This window comes from Anarrhichthys ocellatus, unplaced genomic scaffold, assembly GCF_004355925.1.
Source record: "Anarrhichthys ocellatus isolate YVR2014 unplaced genomic scaffold, GSC_Weel_1.0 scaffold11, whole genome shotgun sequence".
In the NCBI taxonomy this organism is placed as follows: Eukaryota; Metazoa; Chordata; class Actinopteri; order Perciformes; family Anarhichadidae; genus Anarrhichthys; species Anarrhichthys ocellatus.
Window position 1 is genome coordinate 10,543,678 of NW_022280041.1, and position 11,564 is coordinate 10,555,241.

Genomic DNA, 11,564 nt, shown 5'->3' on the forward strand with positions numbered 1-11,564 from the left:
GTGTGTGTGTGTGTGTGTGTGTGTGTGTGTGTGTGTGTGTGTGTGTGCTGGCTATCAGGTTTTACAAAGCAAGTTTTAGTCCTTTAAAGTCTCCCCTCCTCACACACACACACATGCACGGGGAGAGGATGAGATGCAACACACTGCAGTGCAAACATGGTTAATGACGGCAATCTGATTGCACCTTCCAAGAGACTCCAGACCTTTGCATCCCGCTCGGTGCTATAAGAGCTACGTTAATGGGTGGGCGAGGAAATGAATGGCCGCCTAAGTGGATGGATGTGTAATTATGAAATGGGCGATACAGTCAATGTAATTAGCTTGTTTATGTGCGGCACAATGGATGGAGGCAGACGTTGGGGCCCGCCGCCTGCGGTGGCAGAGAGAGAAGAGAGGGAAGATGGAGAGCAGGAGGAGAGGGTGAGAAGGGTGAGTGAGAAATGAATGAGAGAGAGAGAGCAAACTCCTTATTCAGGCCTTTTCTGCTCACCCGTCACATCAAGGCTCCGAATCAATCCTGCAAATTGGTTTGTTCCTCAACAAGGTTAACAAATGACGAAGGGATGGGGGGGGGGGATAGAGAGGGGAATATGTGAGCCCTGTAACGAGAGGGAGACGGAGGGTGGGGTGTGTCCCGGTGTTGACGTATTGTCTAATGCTGAGCTATGCGTCTGTGTGTGTGTGTGTGTGTGTGCATGTGAGGGCTGAAGGCCGACAGTTTAAACAGAGAGGGGGGTGAAGGATCCGGGTGATTGCTGTTTGTTACAGGTAAACCGAATCGGCTGAGTTATGGCGTCCCAGCTCACAAACCACTTTGGGCATGTGGAAAATAGGCTGCTGCGTTGCACATGTTGGGATGAGTTTGTGCGCGTTTGCGCAGCGCGCCGATGCAGACACAGATTGCTCCTGCACCGTAACCCCTGTCACGATGAAATGTGGGGCCCATTTCCTCCCGTTCCCAGCTGAGTCCGGGGGAATTGGAGAGTAAATATATAAATAATAGAAGAACGGATAAAGAATGGCAGAGACGCCAAATGTGTTATTCTTCTCCCCTGATCTGTCTCCCTGTGTGTGTGTGTGTGTGTCTTTCAGGAACACTTCACGCCGGAGTGTAAGTTTAAGGAGTGCGTGTTCGAGAACTACTACGTCACCTACTCGTCCATCCTGTACAGACAAACCCAGTCGGGTCGGGCGTGGTACATTGGCATCAACCGGGACGGACAGGTCATGAAAGGGAACCGGGTCAAGAAGACAAAGGGGGCTGCGCACTTCCTGCCCAAACTCATTGAAGGTACCGCCGCTTAATATGTAGCCCGCTCTGCAAGCTGTACCAGAGGCAGGGGACCAGTGAGCGTTATCCTGGAAGATGCTCAGTGCTTTTTATTTCGTCACCATCTGTCGAGAACGTACAAGTCGGCATCAGTTCAGTGTTCAGTAATCATCGTGTTGTGTAAATTGAAAAGAATAGACTGATTTAAGCATCAAAGTTGGATCTTGACCTTGAAAATAGTCATGTAAATATTTGGCTGACAAAGCATTTACTGAGTCAACATAGGCCAGTAAGTTTGAGCTGTGATTTTTATGTCAAAAGGCATTTACCTTTTTATATTACATTTTGGAATAGTACTTCCCCACTTGAATGCCTGTCGGCAAATACCTTGACGGTACTTAACACTGAGACAGACAGGATAATGACTTTCATACTTTCTATATAAATGATCTTTTATTTTATTTTACAATATTGATTTATTCAAGTTAACCGTGTTAATAATACCCATATGATAATATTGTGTAAGTAATCCATTGCCTCTGAAAGGGCCAGTGTGTAGCATTTAGGGAGATCTATTGGCAGAAATGGAATATGATATTAAAGTGTAACTTCTCCCCCAGGTCTGAGCCCAAGTTCACCCACTGAACGACGCAAAGTCGTGCAAATGAGAAAATAATTAGCTAGTTCACATCGCGCTTCCTCCGCTTCACTCCCTGCCTCTGGGAGACTGCTTCGCCAGGGGGGGGGGGGGCATTGTGGCTGTAGCAACTTGCAGTCACATAGCGGCTCCGTCTCTGGAGTGGCCGTCTGCTCTCCTCCCGGCTGAAGTATCCTAGCGGGGAGCAGCAAGGACCCAGCTCATGTTAGCTTGCTAACTAAAATTAAACAACTTAACGCGTCATCTGCACACTCTTGTCACTGTGTCGGAAAGCACATTGCTATCATTAACACTGATTCATTAGAGTCTGTGATGTGCTGACGGGCCTAATTTCAGAACACAGAAGGAAGAGAACAGACTTGTGCTGTGATGCTACAAAGTGGCTACGGAAAAAGTAAATGCAATGGATGCGGTGGGGAGAGGCAAGGAGCTGATTACAGGACGTTGATAATGTTTTATTTCATGATGTAGATTCGTCCCAAACGGTCAACTCCGTCTCCGAATTTGCATTGCAAGATTAGGACAGGTTTAAAACAGTAGATGGGGTTTTAAGACATTTTCAATCATTAAATGCCAGTTTTGATTAAGAATTGTCAATATCAACATCAGCATTGATGTGTTTCATCACAGTACTTTCATGTATTTTAGTTTACAGCTGAATAAACATGTTTAAGTGTGCAGTACCTCTTTAATAAGTCAGTTTTCTTCAGTGTATAATCATCTGAAAATAGAAATCGTTGTGTTTTTTGTCGGAATAAGCCCTTACATCTACATAGGAAGCACTTGCTCTTCACAGAGTCCGTTATGTAGCACCGGATTCACTATATCTCGTTTGCAAAAGGGACAAAACGCACAATAAGCAAAGTTGATGCATTTGATCTATAGCATTATTTATTTTTCTACAGTTACAGCTCTAATTTACAGTAAACTAAATAAAGTAGTCATCTAAAAAAATGCACCTTATTTAATATTAGAAACATTATATGATAAGTGATATTAACCAAGGTTAATATAACTTCCAACCTTTATTTTAACTAACCAGGCAATGCTTTGAACTAAGTTAAAGCTGCATTCGTTGCTTGTTTTGTTTTTTACTTGGGGGCAGTGGAACAAGCTGTCAAAATAAAAGAGATACTGACAAATAAAGCCGACATGCAGCAACTTCTTAGTAGAGCTGATGTGAAGTGAAAAGTTCGAGATAAGCATGCTTTCATCACTATGAACAACCCCATGTTAAATTATGTTTAGTTATTTCATCCATTGCTCATATAAACATAATAATCATTGCACCTTCAAAATAAAAGCTTGGGAGTAATCCAGTGTCAGGGTCCCCATGTTTCCTCGTCTAATTGAAGCTGACTCACATTTTGAATAAATAAGGTCATGTTCACATTGTTGGATTGTGTGTGACTTGTATGACTTTGTTGACCTCCGTTGGTAGTGTCAATAAAGATAAAATGGCGTAGGTCATTACTGCATATCCAAAGACACAACAAAGTGCTGAAAGCAACACATAAACTGCACCAAGAATTATCTAATTTTTACCAAAGGGGTTTAAAATGTTTATTTTTATTTATGAACCTGAAAACACCACAAGGCAATTATCCCAAGAACAAACTAAAGCAGCAGAGGAGCCAGTTCTACTGTATCAGCCACACAAGTCTGTTCCTACCCAGTCCTAACTATTGCAACCTTCTCCCTCCTCAGTGGCCATGTACCGGGAGCCCTCTCTACACGACGTTGCGTTGCAGAGTCCGCCCAGGAAAACGCCCAAGACCTCCAGTGACTCGCCCGTGCTCCAGAACGGCAAGAAGGACCCTAAATCCAAAACCAAAACCTCCTCCTCCTAGCGCTCAGAGACACGGGTGGGAGAGGAGAGGGTGGAGGACAGCTGAACGGGGTTGTTAGGGCTACACCCCCCCCCCCGCAAACCTGCAACACTGACCCCACGTGAACTCTGCATACCACAATGCACTGGTGTACAGTTGGAGAAAAAGAAGAAAGTGGAGCTGGTCAATGAGAAGCCCCCTTTACCCTCACAGACCCCCCCATCCAGTCCAGCCCTCCACCTTCTTCCTGTATTAGATTGTGATCATCAAAGCCTGGGATACAAAAGCAATAACTCCATGAAGAGGGGAACAGTCGCCTAGCATTGTATAGCATGTCACCGCAGCGTGTTTAGAACCGGCTGGAAGGAAATCCCACACACACCCTCTAGCCATGATCGGCGACGTCCTTCCAGTCGACCAAATATCAGAGCAAAGTCTTCCTGGTTTCAACCACAACGGGTGCAGCGGTCAAATCGGTCCCTCTGCAGCACATACTTCACATATGGGTTTTCATTTCCCTGCGGGGCTCCATGCTAATGTTAGCCCGACACAGAGCCACGCTAATGCGAGGCTGTTACAGAGACCCTTGCAGACTTTTGTTCTGCAGCCATCTGCTCAGTCCACATCTTCTGTGTGCGTCAGCGACTTTGTGAGATGGCCTGGATACTTGTCAGCCCTGTTTGTGTGTGTGTGTGCGTGTGTGTGTGCGTGTGTGTGTTCCCTTCTTCTTCCATTCACCTTTGGCGCGATTTGATTAGTTTGTGACATGGACTCAATTTTCCACTCGGCGGCACAAGAAAACCCCTCCCGCTCCTCTCGCTCTGTTAATGGAGTCTGGGGCTGATCAGAATCTTTCGACCCTTAAACGAGGGGCCATGAGCTCCCTCGACACACTGAATAACCACACACACACACACATATTCATTATTACACTGACATTTACACATGCGCGGAGGTGTGTGTATACTGTGTACACACACCTTGGCGTCATGATATCCATGAGAGACAAACGCAGAAAATGATCACACGAGTTGTCACATGGCATGCATTGACACGCACACACACATGCCGACGTGGTGGTGTGTGTGAGTGTGTGTGTGTGTGTGTGTCTGTGTGTGTGTGTGTGTGCAGGTTCTGGGAGATGATGAGGAGGTCATCAGTGAGATGGGGTACTGATGGAGCCCGACTCCGTAGCTTGGGATTGCACCGCAATAGCTTTTTTCACTGTGGCTGGCCATGCGTTGCACAAACCCACCCGAGGCCCGCATATTATCTGAGGAGCCTCTATCGCTCAATGTGCTATTCTTGTCTAGAAATACACACAAAAATTGTTTTTATTTAATTATTGTATTTAATGCAATGTGTATATGATCTACAGATTCACTGCTACACCCATCGCTGTCCACATGCCAGAAATATTCTGTGTACTGAATGTACAGCTAGTTTTTTAAAGTCAGTTTACAAGTCATGGGGAGTACTACCGAGCTTGGCAAAAACTGTTCCACCGAAGTGGAGGTGTGGAGTACACAGCACCACAAAGGCCTGAAACTGAGACCCAAAACCTGGGCCGTACCCGCATCTTTAAGACACAACCTGACTTAAAGGACCAGTGTGTAGGTGTTAGTGGCATCTAGCCGTAAGGTTGTAGTATGCAACCAACGGAATACCCCTCCGCTCACCCCTCCCTTTCCAAGAGGGTCAGAGAACTACGGTGGCCTTGAGGTAAAGTACAAATGTGAAAGGCCCTCTCTAGCAACCGTGTTTAGTTTGTCTGCTCTGGGCTACAGTAGAAACATGGCAGACTGGGTCAAGAGGACCCGCTCCCTATAGATATAAAGGGCTCATTCTAGGCTCATGAAAACACAACAATTCCTGGTTCCAGATGATTATACACTAGTGAAAACAAAGTTATGAATATTATATTCCATTTCTACAAACAGAGCCCCCCTTAATCCTATACACTGGACCTTTAAACTAACTGGTACTGCCGCATGAACAGTCAAAGCCTATGTGTAATGCTAGTAGCGGCTTATTTACCCTCGAGTCGCTAGCCTCAAGCACAGATGAGGTACAACTTTTTGGGGGCCGAAACTGACTCATTGATCGAGTCACTTTATCAGATTTAAAACAGCTTTTTAAACATATGCAGTACTCCCCAAAGACCAGTAAACAGACTTTTTAATGTGTCAAATTGTTGAAGTTCCCAATAAAAAACAAATATATATATATATGAAAATACCCAAATCTGAACGCAACCCAAATCCAAAGCTTTACACAACAATATTTATTGGATCTGGAGGCAGAACAATGAAATATGTGGATGCTTACCAGACAAGGAAGGTGTAATGAAGGATGCCACAACACTGCATTGGGGGGGGTGTAGTATCCAGTAACGTCAGGACATCTCAGCCTCTGCTGCTTTGATTTTGACCATTCTGTTTTTAATCCGTCTCCTGCGAGTCCTCTAACTTTATGATACTAAATCACTGGATCGTCCCTTTAAGTCTTCATTTACACCTGGATTAAGTAAACTGAGCACCTGTGTTCATGACGTGAGACACCTTGCTGACTTAACCGCACGAATCACTCGATTGCTCAGATTTTTTTACATTTCTTATCGAAATGTTCTTAAACAATTTACCATAAATCTCTCCAGGAGACTTTGGATATGATGCAAAGGAATTGAAGCCTTCTTTACTCGTCTAATACTACGATTGAAGGTAAATAGATTATGCTTGTTGGGACTGTATATGGCCAAAGTCATATATAAATAATGAGATTGATAGCGGTAGCACAGAAGAAGGACGGCGATTTAAAAAAAAAGAGAGAAAATGGACAGATGTGTTATATTTACTTTGATCACAGTTCTTTCCTTGTTTGTCTGACAGACTCTCTCTGTAAAGAAACTATTTGAAATATTTCACGATGCTCGTTCAGTGTGTGTGTGTGTGTGTGTGTGTTTCCATTTGTTCTTTCCACTCAACACAGAAAGCAATCATTTTTTTCCTATCAAAGTTTTCCTGGTACAATACGCCCGGCAGGGTAATTGTTTCTGCCTAATGTTTATGTATTGTGGGAAGCGAGGAAGTCCTGCGTTCTTCAGGAGGTAGTGGCGAGGTTAGATTGATGATCAGGGCTCAGCGAGAGGGGCCGACCAAAGAAACCAAAACCTAGAGGGGGATACATTATTCAGGTATTTATTCAAATAATTTGTGGTGACGAGCAGAAGCAAACAGAGTTTTAAGAGGGAATTATGCTAATATGGACGGTGTTCCCTTAGCAGACACACACACACACACACACACACACACACACATTTACACACACTTCTCATTTCATGCATAATCCTCTGCTCCCCTGTAACCTGTGGTTGTAAATAATAATAGCTGATAACCCGCGCAGAATAGAGGCGAGCTGCAGAGCAAATTAATCTGCTACCTGAGACATGAAGCGAGCTTTACCTCTGTTTCCCTGTGTGGAGAAAGAGGACGGATTAGTTTACAGAGAATGAAAAGAGGAAGTTTAAAGAGGGGGGGGGGGGTGGATTACTGAGAAGAACGAGAATTCAACAAACTATACAGGAAGGACTTGTGAGGAGCAGAAGAGAGAAAATCTCAGTTATTCCCATGATTTGTTTTGCTTTATTGAACTTGAGCTACACTTAAAACCTCACGTACACACTAACGACCTTAATTAAACTGTTAAATAGACCCTCGGGTCGGTGTGTCCGACCAGTCACCCCCTGTGGATCGCTAAATCCAGAACACAACGTTTTAAGTATTATTCACAAAGTAATTACACAAATGTTTAATTAAATGAGGCTCCTGGCCAGTAGAACAGGACGAGGACTGTGTGGAACTAGAGAGAGAGAGATGAGAGAGATGAGAGGAGACAGACATAGCCATGACTTCTGAGACAACTACTACTGTGAGTTTTAAGGGCTGGGAAATCTATGTTGCAATATTTTCTTTTGTATATGTCATGGTTCTTGTTGTTTTAAGACTTTGAATCAAAAGAAAAAAAGATCTTGAAGGAGAGTTAAGGGCTAGCATTTCAGTTCCAGCCATTAACACGGACGATGGAAGTGATAAAAAAACGATATGTCTGCTGTAATGTAGATGCCATCTAGATTAGAGGTATGGACAATAAGCAATGTGATCATGCACACATGCCTGCATTACACTGGAGGTATACATGGGCATTTAGGAGGCACGGAGGGTTTCATGAAAGATGAATTGCATCATGGGGAATGTAGGATCCAGCGCTTTTGGAGCTCGACTGAAGCGTGACACTCAAAGGCTTATCGTGGCTTCTGCTGATTCAATTCTGACCATTCTCGTGTTACTCTGCCTCTGGCTAGTCCCACAACTTAATGGACGTTTTATACTATATTGCTCGAGAGGCTCTTTAACCCTAAAACAATAAATACATATTTTCTGTTGATGCCTGTACAGATGCAAAAAAAAATAATAGTACATGAGTTGGCATTTTCTAGATAAGAGGATTCAAACTTAATTTGTTTTTTTTGATATTTGTAGGGCTACAATCATCTTATTTCCTGCCTCAGACTCTGTGTTAAAGTGACTTTAAAGCAACTCCAGCCAAGATGATTATGAATCCAAGCCATCAGATCTGGTGATAGTCTCCTATTGTTTTCATTCACCTCTCATCTGTAATCTAATTACTGTATTCTTTCTCCCCAGTAGCTGTAACATAGAGTATTATCTTTTGTAGTCAGATTAAACATTAGATGGTACCTGTTATTCATAATATATTCAGGTAAGCAAGTGGGGGTGAAGAGTCTAAAAGAGGAGGCGTGAATATGTGTGTCCCACTCTGTTTCACTTTGCATAACGGTAGATAACAGAATCATTTATTGTGTGTGGATGGAAACGTTTGCATGATTGCATGAGTGTGTGTGTGTGTGTGTGTGTGTGTGCGTCTGTGTATCGCTGCGCTGTGTGTTGTGCGGTGTTCACACACACCCATTTGTCCCTGCTGTAAGTCCTCTGTGATGCCTGAAATCAGCTCCTCTGTTCCAGCCGGCGGCCTTCAGGCTTCACTTCAAACAGGTCTGTGTGAATTACAAGATGTAAAGATTGCCGTTTATCTCGGCAGCCGTCTGTCTTCAGAGCATGTTTGATTAGCGGAGCCCTCTCCGTGGCTTAAATTACTGCTTTTAACTCACTGATGAATGTCTTTGGATTAAGCTCTGAATGTTAAATATTGGCTGTTGGGCTTGGCACATTTCTCTTGAGTATATGAAAGAAAAAAGAAAATTGGGAGAGGTGTGTGTATTGATATCGGAGGGGGTTAAATGATGTATATCTGCACGCTTCACACATCACACACACACACACACACACACACACACACTTTGATCCCTGGGGACACCCCTCCCTGCCTTTTCTCCCGAGTCAGGGCCCTCCTCCCTGCTTACTGAGCGCATTACAACTGCAGTCGAGGGTCATCCGGGGTGGTGAAGGACTGGGAGAGAGAGAGGGAGAGGGAAAGAGAGAGAGAGAAGCATGTGTCACATATTGTAGTGTAGCTAACTCGTGCCCTCACCGCTTCCTTTTGAAGTTACACTTCCTCTCCCTGATCCCTTTTTCAAACACAACTTCCCTTTAACCTGGAGGCAGTGTGTGTGTGTGTGTGTGTGTGTGTGTGTGTGTGTGTGTGTGTGTGTGTGTGTGTGTGCTGGTGTATATACAGTATACGTGTGTGTTCTAGACTCACTCATCAGCTTTGGTCTTTGTGTGTAATCGTTTTGTAACTGTGATTGAATATCTCTGTATGTCCAATATGTGTGAGGGAATAAATTATCGGCAAAGAGAAAGGGAGGGAGGGAGGAAAATAGAGGATAAATCTGAGGCCGAATCGATAAGTACGAGTCCTTGGGCAGAAAGCAATAAACTCCATTAACAAGGTGCAGCCACATTATCTTGGAGGGTGTGAAAAAAAAGGATTAATATTGATATACAAACCAACCATGTTTTATTAGAGCTTTTATTTTTCTAACACTTTTCCCTTTTTTGTGAGTTGGGTTGCTGTTAAAGTGTGTGTGTTTGAGTGTGTGTGCGTGCGTGCATTACTTTGAGGTGGAGTCCCTTCACCACATCTGCAATGCAGCAGAAAACACAAAAAAGAGAGGGAGGAAGAGAGAGGCTCACGTGACAAAAGAGTGACGCCGTCCTCGGTCAGATTTTCTCTCTCTCTTTTTTTTTTTTTTTATAGCTGCTTCATAAAATGTGCTTTTATACTGGAATCCAGAGCACCTAAGGTCACATCGTGTTTAGTGTTAATAACAAAACACTAACCTCATACGTAACAATCTGTCTGTGTTTCATGGAAGCACACCCACAATCCCCAGACACATCTGCATTGCACACACACACACACACACACAGCACCCTGCACCAAGTCAGCGCAGATGTGTTTAAATGGGGTGACCTTTCCAGACAGATCATGGAGGGACTTCCCCTCTCACAAGCTAATGCACCAATAACGTTTTCGTGGTGACTTTGCAGTGTACACGATGCTAAAAGGTTTTTGTTTATCCCTTTTTTCAAGTGTTTTTTGTTTAAAAAGAAAAAAAGAAAAGTATGGATTGTTTCTCAGTGGAAGTACTGTGACTTTTGATGAAATGATACAAGGAATTGTGAATATTGGTATGGATCATTGTAGGTCTGTCCATGTGTGTTTGTTCGCTGTTTCAGTGCTGTGTGTGTTCTCCCGTCACATGATGTGGGATGTTGAACTCAAACTACGAAGAGAGGAAAACTTCAGTAACGACAAGACTGTTAGGTCTCTAACCTCCTGATCCCCCACGATCCCACAGCACTCGCCTGTCAATCAAAGGCCCACTGACCTTTGACCTCTAAACTGGATTTGAGTGGACTGCTCACTAACCGTCTGTCTCTCCCTCAAACACACAAACACATCATTTACCTGTGTATGTGTGTCATTCTGTGATCAACCCTTGAGGGATTTTCAACTTTTTTCATGTTTATTTATTTTATTTTTTTGCTCTTCTTCGTACTGCATGGACGATCCAAGTTATTGTGACAAAGTCTTCCAGAAAAGAAGCTAAGGAAATCAGCATAATCTTACTTTCCTTCTTGTCTTCCAAATGCAAAAAGAGTGCTTCAGTCTTCCAGCTAATAAAGCCACAATGACACTATTTTTGTATTCAAACGGGGCAAAACAATATATCTATATATAAGTATATATAAATATATCCATGCAAATGTGGTTGGGGCGCAGTGACTCCCCCTGTTGCTGGCAAAGGTGGAATAACGACTACCGTACGCCATCCGAACCCACGGATCACTTGGAGAAAAGAGCTGAAAAGGACCACGGAGAGCAGGGGGACTCGCAGTTTGAAACTCCTGGGTTAAGGTGGAGGATCACAGACGGGCGGGACTACAAGCATGCATGCGCCAATCATTTACTGGACACCTTTAAAGAAACAGTCTTTACCCAATATTTACTCTTTAACCCCTTAAGCCCCCATCCTCAACACTATTATCCCAAACTCTTGTCTCTGCATTTGCAATATGATCTATATTTATTTCTATAATAACTTACACAAAGTCAAGGGAGACGTATTATTGGATAAAATTCAATAAAACAAACTAATATATTTGTATGATTGTAACGCTTGTCTGCTGAGAGTTTTTTTGGGGGGGGTGGATTGTTTTGATGCAATTCCTCCAACAGAAGGCCTACGTGTCATAAAGTAGTGTCGTACTGAACCAAGGACCCTAGCCCTATTTTTAGGCCTCTGCTCGAAAATTGCATAGCC

At 43.5% G+C, this 11,564-nt stretch overlaps 1 protein-coding gene across 4 annotated transcripts in view; it reads left to right on the forward strand.

Moving 5' to 3' along the window:
* Positions 1–4,944, forward strand: part of fgf11a (fibroblast growth factor 11a) — a 66,987-nt gene extending 62,043 nt beyond the window's left edge. For 3 of the 4 annotated variants that reach the window (XM_031850776.1, XM_031850779.1, XM_031850777.1), the window contains 2 exons: positions 1,093–1,291; positions 3,636–4,944. In XM_031850776.1, the coding sequence (XP_031706636.1) occupies positions 1,093–1,291; positions 3,636–3,778 (342 nt within the window). In that variant the 3' untranslated portion in view covers positions 3,779–4,944. Of the gene's footprint in view, positions 1–1,092 lie in introns of all 4 variants that reach the window. The other variant, XM_031850780.1, reaches the window with a different exon arrangement.
* Positions 4,945–11,564: the final 6,620 nt, after the last annotated feature.